At 39.8% G+C, this 23,787-nt stretch overlaps 1 protein-coding gene across 5 annotated transcripts in view; it reads right to left on the bottom strand.

Annotated features, from left to right (window-relative positions):
• The window catches only part of SYNE2 (spectrin repeat containing nuclear envelope protein 2), a 197,464-nt gene that overhangs the window by 103,080 nt on the left and 70,597 nt on the right, over positions 1–23,787 (bottom strand). For 2 of the 5 annotated variants that reach the window (XM_075029637.1, XM_075029640.1), the window contains exons 42-55: positions 22,079–22,391; positions 21,173–21,337; positions 19,915–20,271; positions 19,245–19,406; positions 18,259–18,420; positions 16,800–16,946; positions 11,130–11,285; positions 10,463–10,728; positions 7,200–9,309; positions 5,348–5,670; positions 4,195–4,339; positions 3,246–3,461; positions 2,612–2,877; positions 1,661–1,817 (exon numbers count right to left, since the gene is read on the bottom strand). In XM_075029637.1, coding sequence (XP_074885738.1) covers positions 1,661–1,817; positions 2,612–2,877; positions 3,246–3,461; positions 4,195–4,339; positions 5,348–5,670; positions 7,200–9,309; positions 10,463–10,728; positions 11,130–11,285; positions 16,800–16,946; positions 18,259–18,420; positions 19,245–19,406; positions 19,915–20,271; positions 21,173–21,337; positions 22,079–22,391 — 4,945 coding nt within the window. The remainder of the gene's footprint in view (positions 1–1,660; positions 1,818–2,611; positions 2,878–3,245; positions 3,462–4,194; positions 4,340–5,347; positions 5,671–7,199; positions 9,310–10,462; positions 10,729–11,129; positions 11,286–16,799; positions 16,947–18,258; positions 18,421–19,244; positions 19,407–19,914; positions 20,272–21,172; positions 21,338–22,078; positions 22,392–23,787) is intronic. The other 3 variants (XM_075029638.1, XM_075029641.1, XM_075029642.1) reach the window with 3 other exon arrangements.

Genomic DNA, 23,787 nt, shown 5'->3' with positions numbered 1-23,787 from the left:
ATCAGTTACAACATTAGACTCCAAAACAAAGCATGCCCCTGCAAACTGGTTTCTGTATATAAATGCACGTTCATATTTCACAGATTGTTTCGCTGGAAAGCAGAAGCCTGTCAAAACTGTCCCAATTTTTTTCCTAGAGGACTAGATGATATCACTTTCTATTTGCATATTCATCTATGCTGGGGAGTTAAAACTTTGCCACCCAACTAAGATAGATTTGTCATCTGGAAGTGAAATAGGCATTTCCATTCAATAAATGCAATAGAGCCCTGAATAATGCTATAGATTTTATAGAAATTAGGTTTCCTTTGGAGGTAGGGATGAAATTGCCCTGCAGATTTTGGCTTACTGGTGTTTGCATTAGGCAAAATGAAGGAATTTTTCAATTCAGCTGAATCTTCTCAAAAGGAACTGGCCTGCTGTGATATACCGCTACAAAGAAATCATTTGATGGGATTGCTGCTTAACATTTGCTTGTGCCGATTGCTGTCAGTACCAGGAACAAGGTCTAAGCTCACTTTTGGGTGAGTTTTAGGTGCTCAGAGTAGCACGGTTTGGATGTGAGGGAAAAGAGCAGGCATCAAGCACCTGCAGTGGTAACTTTTCCTCCTGGATACAAAGAACTCAGTAAAAGAGCAGACCCAACTCTAAATTCTAATTCTAAATAATTTCAAATAGAAAACTAGCCCTTTCAGACAAATCCATAAGGTTTCACCAGAATAATGCTGGCTCATGGGTTTTCAGAACTTCCTCAAGATGTAGTTAACATTTCTCTCTCATGCTAACCCCTAGGAAAATGTTCATATCTGCCACCATGTTCTTTGGCTTCTGTACTTTTCCTAGCCCTTTGCCAGCTTCAAGCATCCACCTTCAAAAGAAAATACATGGTGGGGACCCCCAACTATAATTTATACAAGACTAAGCAAAGAGAGCCCCAATTTGTAATAGACCTTAGCAGGCTAGAATAAATAAATTATAAAGTTCTGTAGTTAAAAGATAACTCAATTAAATATAATTAAAAATAAATTTTTGATCAAGATTTAAAAATTGAGATAGTAATATAAACAACAAGACTAAATTGAAACAAATGTAATTCAAATAATAAATAAATAAACCCACATTCAGGAAGCGTTAGGAATAGTACTATTTCATAAAGTCAAGAATTCAAAGAATGATAACAAAAATATACTGAAATGATAGAAATGTATAGACTGGGTTGCTGCAGAGTGCTGGTTGCTGCTGGTGGAGACTGTGGTCTTGATCAAAATTTAACTTCTAAAAAGCATTTACCAGATTAACCCCCTGATATGCGACATCAGATCCAGAGCATCTGAAGCTGCCCTGGCTAGGTATGCAGAGGGGGAAGAGATGCAGCATATACACTAAGCAGTCTTTCCTAAAAGACATGCAACTGGCTGTGAATCTCTCTGCAATCTGGAAAGACTTCTATAGCTGCTACCTGGACCACACAGAGGGAGAGGAATGCAAACCAAGGACATGGCAGGGTCAGTCATGTTCTGCTGAGCCAGATTTATTCTCTTGAAGTCAACATGCATATGTATATACTTTACCATTAATTTTATCTGGAGCAAGTTCAAGCCCCAACATAAAAGAGAACATATTCCAAACAACCACACACAGTATCAGAGCCGTTACCAACCTCCAGTTGTCCTGCCTTTCTAGTAGCATCTTGTAATAAAACAGATGCAGCATTCTGTAATGCATTTGTCACAGCACTTATTTCTTCAGTGATCTTGTTCCTCTCTTGAATCTCAGCTTTTACAGAATCCTTATGGTCTTGAGTCTTTTCATACAACCTATCAAAGATTTCCAGCAAGAATATATTAAGTGTTAGAGTCTGCACTAAGTAGAAGTAATCAAAGAGCATGCTTAACACAGATATTTTTAAAATATATATCCAGAACCACATTTGTCTGTATTTTAATATTATTTTCTGTAACTAAATCTCTGAGTTTCTGTCCTTCATTGTCTCAGTTTCTTCAAAAACAAGTCTTCAGATATTGCTAAACAAAGTAATCTTGGTAGACCAAATCAGACAGCATGCATATTTAAACAGCAAATAGAGCTCAGGTTCTCAGAGTCCAAAAACACTGGCAGAGCAGAAGACATTCACAAAGATTTCCATGTCAAAAAGCAGGCATGGAGAAGGGCGAGTACAATCACAGATTTGCAAAAAATATTTGAGGCAAATTTTAAACAGTGGCACTTACTTAGTAAGGCAAAAGATGACGCAAAAAGGACAAGGTCTGATTTTCGTAAGAGTGGAAGACCCACACATCTCATTCAAGTTCACAAGAGCTTGGAGCCTCCAAAAATCGACCATCATCCCTTCTGATTCTTTCTCCATTTGAACACAAATTGCAGTCCACACAGGATATGGCCAGGCTCACATCTTCTCCCTAACTACTAACTCCCAATACCCATTTGGAGACAGCAGATGGCTTAGATGGAGTATTGGTCTGACCCAGCAGGGCATTCACTATCATTTTAAGTGCATTACAACTTTCATATATTCTTTAATACCTAATAAAATGCTGTGCTTTTAAGTAGTCCTATGTCATATCTTCAACAGAAATTTCACACCACTTACTTTTTACAGCGATCCTGCATTGCCTTTATCTCACATAAGGCAGGAAGAGCAGCTTCTGCCTCCATATTTTCAGATGTATTCAAGATGTTTCTTATTCGGTGAAGAAGTAAGAGTAAGAGCAGCTGTTGCTGGTTGATGTTTTCCTCAAATGAGTTCACAAAATCTAGTAATTCTACCAGTTCCTCTCTGGTAGCCTTTTCTTTCTCTTTAAGACTTTCTGGCTGTTCTTCCTGGAGCTTATCGAGAATTATTGTTTCTCGTTCCAGCTAAGTAAACAGCATGTCAAAGCATGAGATAAAGTGCTTTTTTTATTCCATCACATTAAGTTACATTATTCATTTACTCATATGCATGACTAAGTACCAGGAATTACATAGCCAGAGAGCTTGAACCTCTGAAGTGTGCCAAAACATTTACGTTTGCTTTAACCATGGAGTTGTGCTGGTTCAGAGAATTTGTACTATAAATATCCCCATCATTTTTGACTCCAGGTTCAAGAAAGGCTGGGGATAACTGGCTGATCAGTGGGTGGGAAATGATGTTCTGCACTGATCTCAGCCCTTTACATGCCATTTTACTGAGGGGCCCATCCCTACCACATCCCCCAAAACTTACACTTTGTGGAGCAACTCACCTCTTCATTGATGAATTTCCATTCCTGCTTTAGCTCTTCACAGTTAATTTCCAGCCCTTTCGCTGCCTCAAGCAAACCCAGCCAATTTTCCCACAGCACTGTTACAATCCTGCCCAGTGCCCTGTCACTTCTCCTGCATAATCTCATCAGCTCTCCTGAGACCTGCCTCAGCTTCACAAGATCATCTTCAGCCGAGTCAATGTTGGAGACTAAAATCTTAGAGGAAAAATAAACAAGTAAATAAATGAAACAATACAGTCAGAAGTGTTAATGAAGCATTCAGTAACATGATTAGGATCCTCTAATAAAATGGCAATCACTCCACCGAGCTGGTTAAAGACAGGTGTAATGGCAGAATTCTGTTGGCTAAGACTGTGGAGAAAAATGAGGTAAACAAAACAAACAAAACAAACAGAACAGTGTGCCCAGGCAATTAGGTTGTCCTTACTTCTTTCTGGTTATTTGGAAGGGAAGAGAAATGAGCAGGAGTTACAGATATATAAAATGAAAAGCCTGGAATGTGATGAGTACTAAAAGAGAAGACAGCAAAGAGGTTGATTATAGCAGAGGTCTGGTGGGGAGGCAGCAAGAGATTCCTGGGTGGGGAAACTGGAAATTCTCCGATTTTCACTTCTGAGGGAAAACAACTGCAATGTTAGAAATCTGATCAGTCCTGGTCCTGCAAAGAAGAAATGAGGGATCTGAACAGAAATACACCACTATCTTAAGCACAGATAATGTTTGATTTCTACAGCAATAACATACATTCATTTTACATGGCCTATTATAATCCAGTCTTTTTATAGGTATGTAAAGATATTCTGTGGTTTTATATATACATAAATACAGGATAAAGAATTTCACTTCTTTCTATTATGATATCATATGGTATGCACAGCTGCATCACAGCTTTGCATGAGCTTTTCAAGTTCTTCAGAGCCTCTCTTACCTTGCTTTCTTCTAAGTGCTCCAAAGCTTCTTTGTAAGACACTGGTACTTGACACAAAGACTGTCTAAGCATCTTTTCCAGTTTGTTAAGATTATCACACACCTTATCTTTGGTTTTTGTGTAGCTTTTGTATTTTTCAAAATACCTGTAGGAAACAATTAATAGACCAATTAAAATTTGTTATGGTTGCTCCTCTCTCCAACAATAATGCTCACTAGAATTAAAAAAAAAAAAACCAAACAAAAAATCAACCGTCTGAACTAGTAGTCCTTACTATTTTGCAAGTTATCTTCAATTAGCATTTGTTATACACTTCAGGTCCAATATCTTAGATACTTTAGAAATGCGGGTACAAATGCCCCAGAGGTAAAGAAATAGGTATGTATATCCAGATATCAACCACGGAGCTGCTCAGAAGAATTGTATGTATTGATCTAAGTCTCCATCCTCCTCAGACATTCCTAAAAATTAGTTTCCAGTTTGTAACACACACTTTATTTGTCCTTATGATGTATGGTCTGTACAATTCCAATTTCTTATTTCTATACCTTATCCTCTCTTTTCTCTTACCAAAGCCTTTACAGTCATCCAATTCTTTGATTATGAAAGCAGATTTTAAGGTTATGCTCAACAGAACCAGAAGCACTGGATCATGAGAAAGCAATTTAAAAATCCTTTACTCTATCTCCCTAACTTTTTCTTTACATGTATCTGAAGGTCCTTCAGATCTCTTCTGTACCTATATTTGAAGGAAGGAGACTATGGCGTGTCTTGTTTGGTCTCTACTTTCTCAAGCCATCAGAATAGCCTATGCATTAGGGCCCCTCTGAAATCCATTCTAACCTGCACCACCACTGAACTAAGAGACTGTGGAAATGTGCTTTCTTCTGATTCTGGCACCCTATGACCCTCAGTCGAGCCCCATACATACTTTTTGGACTATATTAAAAATGATTGCATTGTAAATTAGTAGCAATATGCTTATTGTCTGGTAATTTTCTTTCCATTAAAATCACATCTGGGAACAACAGAAACGCTTACAGTTCTTTCGCTGAATTACCTGCTTCTATCAGAGCAGAAACAACACTGCATTTATTATCAGTCAAATTTCTCATAATAAGGAACATGATCTAGGAAGATCTCTTAAAACTACCTCAGTTCATCAGCTTCCATTCTTTGAGCCTTTTCCCTTAATGCCCAACCCTTAGTGACTAGTTCTGTTGAAGTATTTTCCAGACGTATTTTGTCTTCTGGTTTCACTAGGTTTTTCAGCTTGGAGCACAGGTTTTCTATGTCAGCCTTTGCAGAGTTGAACTCTTCTTGTTTCCATTGTGGAGTTTGACACACTTCTTCTGAGCTACCGAGTTCTGCTGCGGCAGACTGGACTTGAACTTCATAGTCCTCGAGGAACCTGGTAGCACTCTGCACAGCCTTAGTATAAAGCTCACCAGTCTTATATGCCTCCTCCAGAGCACTCTGAAAGTGTTAAAAAGACAAAGGAACAATCAAGAAAGACTGCTGTGCTCATCTGGATCACCAGATGGTCTTCTCAGAATTTCACACCTGGCTGTCTTGGAGACCAGTGCTCCCAGAATTGGCCTGAGGAAATGAGGGAGGACACATGGCAAATGCACACTGCTACCTAGGTAGTTACAGATCAGTGTTGTACCCTATGGATTGATTGCCCTCAACCATAGGAAAAGGGGTTACGAGGGAACTGCCAATACCGGAAAATTCCAGAGAGAAGGATGGCAGGACTCAAGAGCCATAAGATCCCTTATGGACATGGCAGTATATGACCCGTTCAGACAAGGAAAGCCCACACATTGATGCTTTATTCTGCTCCAGGGGATACCTCCGCTATGACTTGCCAAACCCTCTTCTTGTATGTATTTATAAACAGAATGATGTGTGACTTTGCCAGCTCTTGGATTCCCACAGGGCGGAGAAACTTTGGCATTGTCCTTCCCACACAATAGCCAAGAAGTGAAGACAAAGCACAGCAAACCAGGAAATCTGGCAGCAGGACCATAAGTCCATCAGTGATGCTCAGTCCCTCCCTGTTATTAGCTACTACCTCATGTTATCTTGTTTGTATCCATTGATCTCTTGGACAGTCAGGGCACAGGTCTTCTTGACCAGGACACAGTTCCACAACCTCTCTGCTATAAAGGTTACCACTCTTCTGGTTTCTAACATAAATTCATTCACTAACTCTTTCTCCTTGTATTAATACTGCCCTTTAGCTTAAGCAGTCCTTTTCCATCCATTAAGTCCACCTCCAGCCTAATTACATTTCTCAGCTAGAATTCCCACTTGCCCTCAGCTTACTAGGTTGAGCAAATTCAGTTTTATTAACTGGCCTCGACATTTCTCATCCCTTTAACAGCATCTCTTCCAGTTTGAGCTGACCTTTCCTGAGAAAGGCATCAAGAATTGGGTCAATCCTCCAGCGTTGCCTTATCAATGCCTTATATACTTGTGTTAAAGCCTTGGATCCTGGTTGCCTTTCCTTTGCTTACCCTTCCTGAGCCCTGATAACATTGGTTTGACCTGTACTTTACTCTCCTTGACCATTCCCAACTTGTAAGCTTTTTCTTTATGGTAGAAACAAGAAACTTCTGGTTTTTTCATCATTGTCACTATGGAAAATGTTACATAAAATCAGTCCCAAGAACAATCCCAGGACAATCGCACCCAGCCTCTCTTTAGCTCAATATTTCAACACAACCTTTTCCTTCCTCCCCTTTACCTTTCTTTACTTTTGCTATTTCCCACTGCTTGTTTATAATCAAACTGAATATATCTAATTTCTTTGTATCCTTATTTTCTTACCATGATTCCCATCATATCCACCAATGCAAAGATGATGATGGGCCAATTCAGTTGTTAGAATAAAAGGAGGATATAAGTCATGAAAATATAAACACTACAGTCACAGACACCTGATCTAATTATTGGGAAAAGACATATGGCCATACCTTACTTTTATTAAATATACTTACAACACGGGCAGCAATATCTGTCTTCAGTTGTATTTCATGACCTTGCAGTGTCTCCAATTTTGTTTCTATATCAGCAGCAAGAGATTTTTCTTCTTGGTTTTCCCTCTCTTTTTCCATTCTACATTTAATAGCAGAAAACTTTGCTTGCATCATATTCTGAATTGCTTCCCATCGTATCTTTTCATACTGCATTACTTTCATGTCTATCAGAAGTGGCTGCTGGAGCTCTAATTGAATATGCTTTATGATGTGGAATACATGTTCTACTTCATTCTGCATATCTTCCTTGTTTACACCCTGGAGACCAGAGACCAAGTTCTGAAGAAACTGATTCAATTTCTCAACATCTTTCTCCAGGCTTTTTATTTCTTTCCTCTTAGATTCTTTGAATGGTGTATCAAAGACCTCATTTTTGTTTATTTGATTTGCTACCTCCTGGGCTAAGTACAAGATTTGTTGAACTGTCTGAAACAGAATCTGTGCAGATATAAGATTCTCAGCAGGAGAAGAGCTAGAGCTATCATTTAGGATGTTAGCTTCTTTTCTTACAGTGGATATCACAGTCTGGATTTCATTTAGCAATGCCTGAATCTTATCACATTCCCTAACAACATTATCAAAGCGTATTATCTTCCCTTTAATTTTATTTTTAATTTTAAAAAATTTAGTTTGCAATTCATCCAGCTGCAGTGAGTCCCATTTTAGACCTACGTATTCAAAGATTTCTTTGTATTTCATTATTTGCGACAAATTGGACTGAAAAGCTAATACTTTTTCTTTAAGTGCTTTGCATTTATCCTTCACTTCCTGCTTGGCACCTAATAATTCATCTTCTTCCAAATTCATTTCACTACACTGTAGATCATTAAGATCTTGCTGCAATGAAGTTATTCCTTCGGCAAACTCTCTGTAGACAGCTATCTTTTTTCCTACTTCATGAAGTTTACTCTGAATTTGCCTCTGTGTCTTCCTTGCTCTATTCTTCAGGCTTCTTAATTGATCAATCAAAAATAGTTGTTCAGACAGGCTCAGTTCCCCGGCTGTGACCTGACTCTCTTTACAGTGGGCTGAGATAAGCCCTTCTATTTCCTGTATGTCCTTTAAAATCTCCTTTAAAATAGCTTGTTGATTGATTAATTCTGACCATGTGCTGGTTTGGTCTATGTCAGGCCTGGCAAGCATCTCAGCATTTCGAAGCTGACAGTGAACTTTTTCTACTTCTGCAATAAGTTTTTGCCTCTCCTCCAGCTGGAGCTCTAGGTGCTGTAATCTTTGAGATGATTTCAAAACAAGAGCCTTGTATGAATTCTGCAATGTTTGTAAAAGGGAAGTAATATCAGAGATATCCTCTGGCTTCAAGTTGGGAATGATGTGCTGGAGCCCATAATCCAGTGATACAATCACAGGCTCTCTGTTTAGAACTTCTTTGTTCATAAGCTGACAACTTCTGATCTGTGATTTAACATCACTGGGGAAAAGTGCTGCCTTCTGATCAAGAGAGGACAGTGAATCTTTGACCCATGAAATATTTTCTTTCAGCTTCTTCATCATTTCATGTTTCATGAGAGCAGGACCAGTGATCTGAACATCCTCTCGAGGAGTTTGTTGCGCTGATAATGCTTCCAATTTGCTCTGCAAATCATGTATAGAGTTCTCCAAAGCTACCTTCTCTTGATCACTCCAAATTCTTTTCATCTGCAGTTCAATCCTTCTTTTTAATAGAGAAAGACCATGTTTAATGTCCTGTAGCTCTGTCGTCCAAAGTACAGGACAATTGGCTTTTCCTGCAGCTGAGGAATGTAACTCTGCTTGTAAATACTGTTCTTGTATCAGTCTCTGAATATCCTGTGCTTTATTCATAAGCAGGTTAAATTCATCTATTTCTGCCACAACCTGATCATGTTTCTTTTGCACTGTTTGTTCCATGTGTTGCCACCATTGCTCCAGCTGCCTCATTTGGCTTTCAGTTAACACTTTATCCATGCATGTTAAATGCTGAGATAAACTTTCTTGCTGAGTTTTCAACTGGTTTAAGACATCTCTTTCTTTTCGTAAGGACTCTATGCATGCCTTAATTTTCTCCAGAAGAACTGTGTTGTTCATAGGACCCCTGCCAAAAATGAGAGTAGCATTTAAAAAAAAAAAAATCTCCTAAAACATGGACTAGACACATTTTAAAAAGAGAATTTCACTGTTTAAAAAATGATTCACTCACTTTATTCACTTAATCGCATGTATCTCTCAATGTTCTCTCAAATTTCCTAACTACCATTGCAGTCTCATTATTTCTTTCTTATCTCTACAGCATTATTTATTTCTACATCTCTCTGCAGGAAAGGTATATTCTAATGTATGTTCTCTAAAATTGCAGTATATACTAATGTGTCATTTCCTAAAAGAATGTAGCCTCCCTTTGAAGTTAGAATAAATAAAATTTTAAAAATCAACAATAGTGTTAAGTCATCTCTAAGTGAATTAATTACATTTTATGGTAATTTCTGATTTACAATGAAGATAAAACTTCGGTATAAGAAAAACTTCAAAAATTCCCATTCATTCAAGACTAATTTGGAGGAATTTATCTACTCATCTTTTATTTCCAGGAGTACTTTGAAATTCCTGCCTAAAATACATTTAGCAGCTAGACTTTTATTCAATTTTTTTCAATCTCTTTGCTGTAAATTAACAATTTCATAAATTATTTTAAAGATTTTCAAATTATTGTGATACATTATTGTGACTGATAGGCTGGTTCCATGTTTTGAAGGCTAATTCATAAAAGGTACTAAATATTTTGTGTGTGTTGGTTAACTCTGAATTGGTATTGTAGACTTATTTATTGCCACAGAATTCTCCCTATCAAATAATGTTAATTTTCAGGGTAATGAGATATTTCACTCAGAAAAAAATTAGAACCAATGAGTCCTTAAAGAAAAATTAATATTTCACATCTGCCATATTTTTGCAAAAATATTTTAATATGGCTTTTATACAGGTTTTTAGCACAGCAATCATTTATTTGTTTTGCTTAAAAAATAAAAAAAAGTAGATGTTGCTAAAGGATAGCAGAAAACCACCAGAAATGCTTCTACTTAAGGCTGTTTAAACTTACAAACCTATGAGACTTCTCTTGCTACCTAATGTTAACGAGATGGATAAAACACCATATTCTTGTCTAAGCATTATTGAAGTATGGCATGAAATTCAGTCTAGGACCATATCTGTTCTGCAACCTATTAAGAGAAACCCTCAACTATACTTACATTTTTATGTTATCTTTTTCTGTTGACAAATTTTTCATTGAAGACTGCACAGAAGAAAGATTTTTCTGGTACTCATTAATTAAACAGTACTGTTGTTGCTTCACTGCCTTAACAGCATCTAGTTCTTGAAGCAGCCTGTCCCAGCAAGGCACCACAGGCTCTGTGGTTTGCAGCTCTGCTCTGTTTGATCCTGTTGCATTGGGAAATGCTTCTTGACTATGACACAAAGATTTTGTTTTCCATGTTTCCAGTTCAGTTTGTAAATTCTACAATCAAGCCCACCACAGAGAGGGGATTAAATGAGGATCTTAAACACTTTCAGCTTTTAAAACAAAATACAGTTAAAGACTGATACATCTACAAACATCTGCTTATTCATTCACATGCAAATGAGCACACATGCCTGTGCACATCATGGAAGCACACGCGCAATCATAGGTGTATCTACTACTGCACCCTAGAAGGGCAGTACAAATTACAGTATTTACATGGACATACTTGCATCAAGGCACAGTGTTTGTAGATTACCTGGTAGACAAACTGACTAATCATGCGATCAAACCTCAGATAAGACTATATGCAACAATTTTGTTTTGCCCAAGTGAATCATAATTCTGTAAGTGTATCACTACATTAACAATGAGGAATGCCTTTGCAATTTCCATACCTCCAGCTCTTTTAGTTGTTCATTTATAAGCACGATATCCAGTTCAGCCAATTCATTTTTCAGCTCATTGATCTTTTGTTCCTGTTCAAAATATTCAGTGTTTACTTGCACTCCAGGAAATAGTTCCTTCTGGACAGCCACTTCTGCACCTGTGTCCTACAACGCAAAACAGGATTCTTATTTCTGAAGGTCCTAAACCAACAAGTTTTATGACTGCAACGCTTTGCTTCACATGTTTAAGCCATGCCTAAATCCTACTGTGGCTTCCCCCACAGCCTCTGTGGGTCAACCAGGACACAGAGGCTGGAACCTCCATCACTACCCCCCACCTCTGAAGTCACCCTGGCTTGCCAGCACTGCTCAGATAGCTATGAAATCTCTGCCCATCATTTTAAGTTTGAAACTCTGATATCCCCACCTTCAAATAACATACTCCCTGCACCCACCTCTACTACTGATAAATTTACAGGTCTATCCTGTCTTCTCTTCCTTACACATTCATGGACCTTTAACCCTCCTCACACTCACATTCCTTCCGTGCAGCACCAGCCCTGATACACAGCTGTGTCCTTCACCAGGACCATCTCTTCAACTGTTCTTCACAGGACAACTCATGCATGAAGCAGCTTGGCTGCGACACAAAGCCACGGCTGCTACTGCCCCAAAAGCCATCCGAAATCAGGGGTAAGATGAGAGCATTAGGGAGCCATGTCTCAATCAAAGTGGGGAAGAAGGGAATGGGGGGCTCCAGAACCAGTCCCTGGCACTGCTAATGATTCCCACAATGACAGAAGGACAAGTCACTTGGCGTGTGGCCACGTTTAACTGCCCATCGGCTGGGCTGAGGTCGTTGCCCAAGTGGATGCTCTTAGCCAACTCCAGGTCAGATGTAAAACATAATCCTCTAAATCACCTTCAGCTGTTGCAGAAAGCAACATAAATGAAACGTCACAGTCTTATTGGGTAACACGGTGATACCTTAAAAATCCTTCTGCATTTTCCTTCCTCCAGTATGTGTCTATATCTGGTATAAACTCTGATCTGTTCCACATATAGACTTCATGTGAGTGAATGCATGCAAATATCCTGATATGACTACAGTGTGAGCTTCTCCATGGTACCAACATATAAAATTCTTGTTTGATAAACTTACTGTATTGCTACTTTAGATACTATTTTACTAGGAAGCAGTCAGCTATCCCTGCAGCCATATAAGCTGTCACTGTCATCTGTCTCTGTGGGTCATGAGCTATCCAAACCACACCTGCTTCCAAGTGTGGGAAACATGTAGCACATTGTAGACTATAGTGGAAAAGAATAATTCTATTTATTTGAACTCTTTTGTTTATTTTCAGTAAAACTGAAGGGAACCACTCATGAAATAGTCAATCAGAGAACTTTTCCATTTCTCTGTGTACACATCTGTAATGGTTTTATCAAATCAGATATAAGATTTCATCTTAAGAGACTTTGGAGTGCCATAGAACTGAAGTAAGCAGAAAAACTCAGCTAAGCTATCACAGAGTGAGGAGGAGAACCACTTTACCAGACTGAAATATAAATGCATCAAACCACACAAAGTAAGTGTCCTGACACTAAGAAAAAACTCAGGATTGCTGTGTACATGTTTTGCTTGTTTGTATGATATTCTTAATGTACACCATGGCACTGCCTCCCCACAGATACACAGACACATACATAGTGTCGATCTCCCCACACAACAGTTTTAATGTTTCCCATAGTTTCTCAGTCCATCAGATGGTTGGAAAAGGAGGAAAATATGAGAAGGGGAGAGAATGGGGGTTGCTAACCAGCTACTGTCCTTCAGGTACAAAGCCAGGGCTCCCCTGCTGACTTGTCACAGTGCAGGCCTGTGGGAAACTGCCAAACGTGACTCTGGCTTCAGGCTACGGTGTAGCCCCAGTCTAAATCCTTTCTTATCCAACACCTTCCTCAGAAAATCAGCAGAACCTACTTCCCATTCCTTTTGCAACCTCCAAATTGAATGAATACAAACATTTAAAGATCACATTTAGAAGTGAAAAATCAGTCAATTTAGAATGGAATGGAATGAAATGGAATGGAACGGAATGAAATGGAAAGAAACGGAATGTTTTCAGTTGGAAAGGACCTACAGTGATCATCTAGTCCAACTGCCTGACCAGTTCAGGGCTGGTCCAAGTTAAAGCATGTTATTAAAGGCATTGTCCAAATGCCTCTTAAACACTGACAGGCTTCAGGCATTGACCACCTCTCCAGGAAGCCTGTTCCAGTGTTTGACCACCCTCTCAGTAAAGAAATGCTTCCTTGAGTCAAGTCTAAACCTCCCCTGTCGCAGCTTTGAAACCATTCCTTCACGTCCTATCACTGGATACCAGGGAGAAGAGATCAGCACCTCCCTCTCCACTTCCCCTCCTCAGGAAGCTGTGGAAAGCAATGAGGTCGCCCCTCAGCCTCCTTTTCTCGAAACTAGACAAGCCCAAAGTCCTTAGCTGCTCCTCATAGAGATTCCTTCCAGCCCTTTCATCAGCATTGTTGCCCTCCTCTGGATGCATTCATGGACCTTCACATCCTTCTCAAATTGTGGGGCCCAGAACTGCACACGGTACTCAAGGTGAAGCCGCATCAACACTAAATACAGTGGGATAATCACCTCTCTTGACTGACTGTGTTTAATGCACCCCAGGATGCGGTTTGCCTTCTTGGCTGCCAGGGCACACTGCTGACTCATATTGAGGCTGCTGTCAACCAGCATCTCCAGATCCCTTTCTGCAGGGCTGCTCTCCAGCCAGGCCTCTCCCAATTTATACATGTGTCCGGTGTTACTTCGTCCCAGGTGCAGAATCCAGCATTCGGACTAGTTAAATCTTATCCCATCAATCATTGCCCAATGCTCCAATCTATCTAGATCCCTCTGCAAGGCACCTTGTCCCTTAAGAGAGTCAACAGCACCTCCCAGTTTGGTATCTTCAGCAAACTTGCTAATGGTGCATTCAACTCCTGTATCTAGCTCATTGATAAATACTGGCCCTAGAATTGAACCCTGAGGAACACTGCTGGTGACCGGCCACCAGCCAGATGTAGCCCTATTCACTACAACCCTTTGAGCTCTGCCCTTCAGTCAGTTCTTCACCCGGTGCACTGTGAACCTGCTCATCGCACAGTTGGACAACTTGCCCAGAAGGATGCTGTAAGGGACAGTATCAAAAGCCTTACTAAAATCCAGAAAAACTATATCCACTGCCTTCCCTTCAACCACTAGGTGGGTGACCTTATCATAGAAGGATATCAAATGAGTTAAACAGGACTTTTCCTTTGTGAACCCGTGTTGACTGTGCCTGATCTGTGCCAGTTCTGTTTAATACCTTTATCAATGATCTGGATGAGGGGATTGAGTGCACTCTCAGCAAGTCTGCAGACGACACCAAGTTGGGCAGGAGTGTTGATCTGCTTGAGGGTAGAAAGGCTCTAGAGAGGGATGCGGACAGGCTGGATCGATGGGCCGAGGACAATTGTATGAGGTTTAACAAGGTCAAGTGCTGGGTCCTGCACTTGGGTCACAACAACCCCATGCAGCACTACAGGCTTGGGGAAGAGTGGCTGGAAAGCTGCCTGGTGGAAAAGGACCTGGGGGTATTGGTCAACAGCCAGTTGAATATGAGCCAGCAGTGTGCCCAGGTAGTCAAGAAGGCCAACAGCATCCTCACTTGCATGAGAAATAGTGTGACCAGCAGGACTAGGGAAGTGATTGTCCCCCAGTTCCAGGCACTGGTGAAGCCGCATCTCAAGTAGTGTGTTCAGTTTTGGGCGTCTCACTACAAGGAAGTCATTGAGGTGCTGGAGCACCAAAGAAGGGCAACGAAGCTGGTGAACAGTCTAGAGAGCAAGTCTTATGAGGAGTAGCTGAGGGAACTAGGGTTGTTTAGTCTGGAGAAAATGAGGCTTAGGGGAGACCTTATTGCTCTTTACAACTACCTGAAAGGAGGTTGTAGCAAGGTGGCTGTCAGTCTCTTTACCCAAGTAACAAGAGACAGGATTGTGGGAGTACACTTCCCCCGCCAGCAGAAAACGAAACTTCTCCAGGCAGGGAGAAGAGGAAAAAAAAAAACTAAACCCACAGGTTGAAAATTGAGCTGGCCAATCGAGACGTGCCAGGTACACTGAGGTGACCTTCTTGGCCAACAGGGATTCAATGACCACAGATCAGATTCGACAAGGGTATAAACAGAGTCCTGCCAGAGGACATGTTGGAATCAGTCCTCCTCGGAGCAGCAGGTCTGCAGTCAGGGACTCCCCCTTGGGTCGGGGCACCACCCGAGGTAACTCCTCAAGGGAGAAAGCCGTCATCTTTTAGGTGAGTGATATGCACATTTTGAGCCATCACTTTTAAATCTCAAGGATTCTTAAGTCAGCTGTGTAGTACTAATTCCCCTTACATCACTGAGCCTGTAGTTCACTAATGTTATTGGAGTTCTAACTTTTTACTAAAGAATAAATCTGACTTTTAACGCCTGTTGGATTTGATTGTGCATGCCTCCGGAATAAGGATGAGAGGAAATGGTCTCAAGTTATGCCAGGGGAGGTTTAGATTGGATATTAGGAAAAATTTCTTCACTGAAAGGGTTATCAAGCCTTGGAACAGGCTGCCCAGGGAAGTGGTTGAGTCACCATCCCTGGAGGTATTTAAAAGATGTGAGATGTGGCACTTAAGAACATGGTTTAGTGGTGGACTTGGCACTGTTAGGTTTACGGTTGGACTTGATGTTAAAGGTCTTTCCCAACCTAAATGATTCTATGATTCTATGATGGTTGCATTGTTCTTTAAATGGTTTTCAATAATACCCAGTTTGATCTTCTCCATAATTTTTCCGGGAACTGAGGTTAGGCTAACAGTTCTATAGTTTTCTGGGTCTTCCCTCACACCCTTCTCATAAATTGGAATAACATTGGCTAGTTTCCAGTAAGCAGGGCCCTCCTCAGACTCCCAAGACCGTTGGGAGATTTTCTGGGGGCTTCCAGTTCGAGCAGATGTGCTAGTCCTAGGTAAGACCTGACAATTCACAGGCCAGCTGCGGACCTGCCCATAGATTTAACTGTGAAGATTAGCTCTGGCCCTACCTTCAATTTAAGAATGTGGTGACCAAGGATCAGCAGTCATGGGGCACTTCTGATGTAACACCCTCACTCTTAAAGAAGAATAGACTTAGTAATGTCATTTAGTAATGTACCTTGTTATTCATTCAGCTTGAATTCATTCTCCTTTCTCTATTTTATTTCATTTATTTTCTTATGCTGGATCACCCTTTGATTTCAGTTTTCTGATCTGCCTTCCTTATGATGGCAGACTATCACAGCTAACTATAATAACGTGGAAAGAAGTTGTGCTGATTAATAATTTAAAGAGAAACTCTAAATATCATAAAATAAAGACTGATTATAATGGCTCTGAAAACCAATATTACTCTTTGAACAGATCCAATGAAAAATATAATGTGGCTAGCACTTTGGATGAAGTTCAAAACTACCATGGACATAAAGCAGAACTACACACAATTTGATGCAACAGTAATTGCCTCTTTTTTTATAACAGAACTTCAGCCGAAGCCCAGGTGGAAACAAAAATTCAATGACTCTGACAAATTTAGCTTGAAATAACAGAATGTGGGTTACCTCATGTGCAGAAACCAGGGGATTAGATTCCAGACCATCTTTCTCAGCTGCTGGAGATTTCAGGACTTGACTCTTCTGGCACACTCTTTGTTGAACCTGCTCCACATCTTCTCTAGATGACTGATTCTTGACATCACTAGGTTTCTCCTTTTGGTGTAAGAAAAATAAAAGAAACACGTAATCAAAAAGCCCTAATCAAACCTGCTGAGTAGTAATTACAGTGCTTGAGATGACAAAGTTACGAAGCCCATAATTACAGGTAGATGAGGAAAACCACAGTTACATCTATTAATTTATTGGGGGCAAGGTTATGGCAAATGAAACCATTTAGAAGAAGCAGTGCTGTAATTTTGTTATAAATTTTTAGAAAAATTGCAGATTGCAAGTGTCCTTCCTCTGACCTACGCTGTTCATGTTTCATTATTCTAGCATGGACCTTGAACTGTGTACCCCTGGATGCAGTCTTGAATGCATTTTTTAAAAGCTTTAGCTTTTTCCTGAGGCTCCAGTCTTGTACTTGTATTGTAAACAGAGTGTCTGTGGTTAGACACCCAGCCAATTACCAGGCACGATATTCCTGTGGGCAGCCCAGGGATTTGCTGTATGTACACACTGAGGTATTTGCTGACTGTAAGTTCTGCTTGAGTTTGTTTATCATCTAAGGACAGATAAAATAGAACAGCCACCTACACATAATGAAGAATGGCAAATCCTTACAGCATGACCATGGTGGAGAGCACAGCATCGGGGACCTATCCATGCTGCATGGATATCTGAGCTACTGGCTTCAAGTCAGATAGCATATGTACTGAAATTAGCCCATCCGCAACCCAGAATGAACAAATTTACCCCAATTCTCAGCAAGCTCATGAGTGCACACTGTGCTCCATGTAGCTGTTTGCTAAAACTGAAGGTCTGAGAAGAGCCTGGCTCTGTCTTCTCTATAACACCCCTTCAGAGAGGGGATGACAGCAACAAGACCCCTGTTAGCTTTTTCATCTCCAACAAGAACGTAGACTCTTCACACTCCTTATGGCTCCAGCTCCTAAACACTGCTCTAGTTTGTCGAAATTCCCCTTGTACCAGGGTGCACCAAACAGGACACAGCATTTCAAATGCAGCCTCATACATACAAAGTAAATGTAAATAGGAAATCTAAATGAAAGACACTCAAGCAAAACTGTAAGAAGACTTCACAATATATCCAGGTGACTTGGAATGCAGTATCTTCAGCAAACCACCAATGAAAAAAAAAATTCCTCCATATTAATTTTAAATGTACAGGAAAGTATTCAGAGAGTTAACGCATACTAAGTATACAGCACATCAGACAAAAATAGCTCAGTGTAACTTGAGGGGTTTATTATTTATTTATTAGTAGTATCATCCCCACTGCAACTAAACTGTATACATGTACCCTCAAATTCAATCACTCTTGTGTAACCTCATGTCCAGTTACCTCTGCTGGATGGGTTTCCTTTCTTGTTTCACCACCTTCAATACCAACACCATCCTGATGCCTTTCCAGTTCTGCTTCACCACCCTGAACCGCATTGTCCAGAACATCCTCTTGGACCCTTTCATGTTTCTCCATACCTGGGCTCTCTTTATCAGCCTCCCCCTGATTTGAAAAATACAAAATGTTTACAACCAGTAAAAGTCACAGTCCAAAATCTAAATTTACTAAGGAACATCACACTTCACAAGCTGTCTACTCTATCTTCACTTTAGCTTAATGAATGAAGGAAAAGGCTGAGGTAACCCAAACTCAGAGTCTCTTGGAAATGCCTGCTCAGATCAGTTTGCCATATCGGGATATCAATCACTATGAAACAGTTTCAGGACAAACCAAACAGGAGTAACTGCTCATGTGATTTTTAATGCTGTCATAGAAGTTTCTGCTTAGACACATTTGGCAACTCTAATTATTGATCTTGCTCCTTCTCCAGAAATCCCAGTACAGATGGTTTCCACTCCGATATTTTGACAGTCATCTCTCCCAGCTACTGTTACCACTCAACGGTGAGGACAATGAGGAAGTTCTCCAAATCGTTCCCTTGAGTTTGCACACATGAGGTCATCTGCAGTATGAATGTCCTGAGGTCCCCTAAAGACCAGCGGTTCCAGGTTAGTGACCTCTCATTACCTACCTTGTGCATGTGGGTGACAAAACCTGTTGAAATCACAGGTATGTTGTAGGTTTTGCATCATGGAGTAAGTGGGTCCAAGCCCAGAGGGCTTGTAGAGATCATCACATGGATCTCTTGCACACTTCACATGTGCAAGGTTGAGGGGATGATTTGGAGAACATAATTCATAATTCTTTTCATCAGATAGGAAAATATGTCTCTGTAAGACTACAAATTTTAAGGAATTACATATGCATTTCTAGTGAACAGACAGAGACACACACACACACATATATATATATGTATATACACTGACACATATTAGAACATATCTGTCAGGCACCTGACCAGTCTGCCCCAATCTGTCCTCGCTGTGACGGGTATCCTGTAATGGGCTGTCTGACAGTACAGTGCTTTCCTCCAAAAGTGGATCATTTTGGTTCTCTTTCTCTGACATATTTCCATTTACATCTTGACCCTAAGAGAAATGATATAAAAGAAAACTTGCTTGTGTGACCCTAAATATTGTATTTTAACATTAAATCTCTGAATGGCAAAAATTATTATCTACAAGAACAGGACAAATATTGTGCTGCCATTCTAAACAAGTCTTACCGGTTTAAGAGAAACTCTCAAAGTTCTTTGGCAGAGACATATCTGCAATTTTCTCATCTATACACCTTCTCCCTTTGTGTCCTGACCAAGGATACCTGCTCTAATTACATGCAAGAGAAAGCTATATGCAGGTTGTGTTTAAATGTAAAACTGCAGTTTTGAATAGATATTATTGGCTTGTTAGAGACTTGTTATAACAAGTTAAGGGAGTTGTTCTCCACATCTTTGATTTATACACATATATTTACACAAGGCTTAATTTCAATGAAATTAAGGATGCAATATAGGATGCAATATAAAAAAGGCATTTGAAAGACAGATGCCTCTTTACCCAGTCTTTCACTGTCATTACTGTCAACAAATATACTCACGTCATGCATTTCCAAAGGCTCCTTTAACTCCACTGCTGCAGGGCCCTCTTCTGCAGCAACAGGAGTATCAGAAGTGATCTGTATCTCTCTCTTCAGCATTGTATCTGCCTTGTCTTCCATTTGTATTTCATTAACAAACTCATCTTTTAACTCAAGGGCTTCACTGAAAGTATTTACCTCCTTTTGCTTGACATTTTCAAGTCTTTCTTCCAGACTCCTGTGTTCACTCTGAAGTGTTTCAATCTCATCCTTAATAAACTTCTGTCCTGGTGAAGAGGTGTTTTGTTTAACAGTTTCTGCTAAAACCAAAATCTCCTTTAACATGTCTTCGCATTGACTAAGAGGTCCTTGTTGTTCCTTTAAACCAGAAGAAAACATTTTATTGAAAAGTATCTTCACTCAATATACTTAATACTAAGATCTAAAGTCAATCACTAAAATCATAAATAGGTTGTGAACAACAAACTGTGCTGACAAGTACATGCAGACCTATTTCCTGCATAAAGTCAAATACTAAACCAGTAATTAGTCAGCCATTTTTATGAACAGAAAACACCTGAAGCTATAAGCATTACGACAATGATAAAATAATCAGATAATATGCTGTGAGGTGCATGGTGATCTTTCCAAGTTCTGAATAGATAATCCCCTCCCTCTCCCCTATCTTTTTACTCGTTAGAGGTATAGCAAATTCTGGAGGAAGGGGAATTGCAGTGATCCATATCTGAGCTATGGTTTCAGCTTTCAGTAGCTCTCTAAGCTCACAGCTACAAGACTGTTATCCATTCTGCCAAAGTGCAAAAGAGTATCTGCCAAAGTGCAAAAGAATGTCTACTTATGCATGAAGGACACTTCTTAAAACTGAACTTGGATCACTGACATTTTCCTAAGCTTTCTGCTCTGACTAACTTAAAGACACTTACTAACACCAAATTTAATGATCTCTTTCCTCATTATGCCCAGAGAGGAAAAAAAACCACCACCCAACCAACCAAACTGAAGAAGCCTGTGTACTTGAGCTAGGACAATTCTACCTTCAGTTCAGCTGACAGTAAAAGTCCACTCAGTTCATTAAGAGTGGTTTTAGACTTACAATTATCTTGATAAAAGAGAACACCACATATACTTTATAATGTAGAAAGGTTTCTTAGTTTTTCAGTTTGACACTATTAGCAGTTCTCTTCTATAAATGTGATGGCCTCTACAAGCCTCTAGGGCATGGGCCCACTTTCTCCATGATGTGAAACCTGCAACATACCTGTGATTTCAGCTGGTTTTGCTCAGCTGATGGTTGTTCCATTGCTGGACCTTCACAATCAGCAAGCTTCTCAGAGACCGTTTTCAGCTCAGTGCTCAGACCTGTTACCATATCCTGAAACTGCTGGTGCTCTTGAACATGACTTTCCAATGTCTGCACTATGGTCTAGAAACCAAGAAGTTTCTAGGATTAGTCCACCATTAGCTCAAACAACTATAACTCATCAACAGACTGTCACAGCTTTTCCAGGACTCAGCAGCACAAAAAACTTGCTTGTTTCCCATAAACTATCCAGCTAACCACAGGTGCACAAAAAATATCTTGCCCTCTTCCCAGCACATCGTAGAATCCACCACGAACAAAATCTTCATTAGCAGCAGGAAGCAGAAGAGTTTGCATTCCATAATAATATACTTCAAAAAGGGATGTTTTCTATTCAAAATGGATGAAAGATTAGATGCAGAATGCCACATAGGGTGCAAACGCAATTTGCACTAAACTGGGCGGAACCAATAACAAACAAGATGCAGGAAAAGCCATTCATTCTTCCAAAAGGAAAAAAAACCTACTGTGGCTTGGAGATCATAGGAACAAATACTTCATATTATACTTATCTGAATCTGTTTATACAGGTATAAAATGTTCTTCACACTCACCTTGGTCTCATTTGTTTAAACATTTATCCCTCTACAAAGCACAAGGCAGTGAAAAATATGATCTTCCAGTGCTCTTTTTGCCACAGTAAGAGAGAAAGATAGAGGAATTCCCTGTCCTACAGAGGAACTTCCACCACTCCCAGTTTTTACCCATACACTTTCCAGCTGAGTGACACTACAGGCAAACAGTGAGAATTACAATCAACATGCATACCAATAATCTCGTAAATTAAGAGAGTGCGTTTCCAACCTGTAGCTGGCTGAGCAGATTTTCATGTTGGTGCTTTAATTCCAACCATTCCACCTTTGTGAAGCAGGGATCCCCACTGTGACCCTGTAGGTGATCTTCCTGGCTTTTCAATTCATTAAATTGGGAAGTTAAGTCTTCTGCTTTCTGCAGGAGGTCAGCGTAGTTTGTCAGCTGAGCTTGCTTCTCCTGCAAACCAGGCTGAAGGGCAAAACCTATCTCCTGTTGTTGTTTCTCCAGTTCAGTTAGAGCCAGTCTCAGATCTTCTTTGCTTTGCTCGTATTGCTCCCTGTTCAACTGAAGTTGTTCTTTAGGGCTAAGAAAAAAATACTGCGTTTAATAGTATTAAAAAAAAAATTTATTCATTACCTAGAAAATGTCAAATTGTGAACAAGCCAACCATTAGAATGAACTTGAGCATACTGAATACTTTTCCTCAGGTTTTAAATTACTGATCAGCTTTAGACTGGAATTTTCAAGGTGATGAAAATGAAAAATACTGAAGTTATTACTGCTGAACTGGACTTAAATGCAGGACAAGTGACCCTTTAACCCTCTTAAACCTTAAACTATAAGTTCACAGTTTCTAGTATCCGAGATGTGATGCTCATGCTTTCTTCTGCTTTTCATTACAGCAGAAGTTCTGTTTAAAAACTACAATATGGCTATGAATCTATTTTCCTTGACAACTTCTTAAACACAGTCTCCTGAAAGGGAATGTTCTGTAGAAGATACACATTGCATTGGTTGAGATGGGGGTGGGGGAGTGTTTTAGAGATACAGACAATAAAACCAGCATATGCAATATGGGTCATGTTAGCACAATCCAGTGCCTACTTTCCTGACCTTGACATTGGATTTTGATTTGTGTGCTTTATAAGCATGCATGCTGATCTGCTGTAGGTGAACGCGTCGCATTTGTCCACAGGAAATATGCAACTATGATCAGTGAGACAAAAGTAACAGTTGTATGTTCACATTTAGTGATGAAGCTGAGATATTTTCCAGATGGAACTTAAATGCCAACATTTGAAAATATGAACCCCCACAAACAAATCCAAATAAATAAAGTCTGGTTATAATTCTGTAAAGTACAGCAGGATAAATGAGGACAAAAGCAAAGCTTAAGTGTTTTGGGTTTTGCCCCTCAAGATTCATATTTTTTGGCGAATGACAAATAAAGTATAGCCTTACATACGTTAAGTACTCTTGCTTCAAGTTCCCTATTCCAGCTTCACATTGCTGCCATTACCATGTCGCATCTGTTATTCACAGGCCTAATCCTTCAAGGTCCTGAGCATCTCTTCAGACATGCTGAGCACCTCATCTCTTGTCTTCAACATACTGTGAAGAGGGTGCTCTGCATTCTGCTGTGTTGGATCCAATATAGCCAATGCTCTATCTTTCTGAATGCCACTTGTATTGCTTGTACCGAGTGCTCAGTAATAAGAGAAGGCAACTGAATATTCTCAAAAATACTTGTTTTTAATAATTCATTCCATGGATATTTTTTTAAAAGTATACAGTAGGCCTACTCTAGCTTCCACTGATCTCAATAGCAAAGTTCCCAGTGATTTTACCGAAAGTCGGTTCAAGGATGTTACAGCAGACAAATAATCTTTAAAGTGTCTGCATGTGCAAAATCAGAACTTCAGTTTATGTTTACACAACACACTTGGAATCATCTGACATGTTTTAAAGGATCAATTTGG

This window comes from Buteo buteo, chromosome 6 (genome assembly GCF_964188355.1).
Source record: "Buteo buteo chromosome 6, bButBut1.hap1.1, whole genome shotgun sequence".
Classification (NCBI taxonomy): Eukaryota; Metazoa; Chordata; class Aves; order Accipitriformes; family Accipitridae; genus Buteo; species Buteo buteo.
Note: the sequence above shows the minus strand (reverse complement) of the source record. Positions and strands in the feature narration are given on the sequence as shown.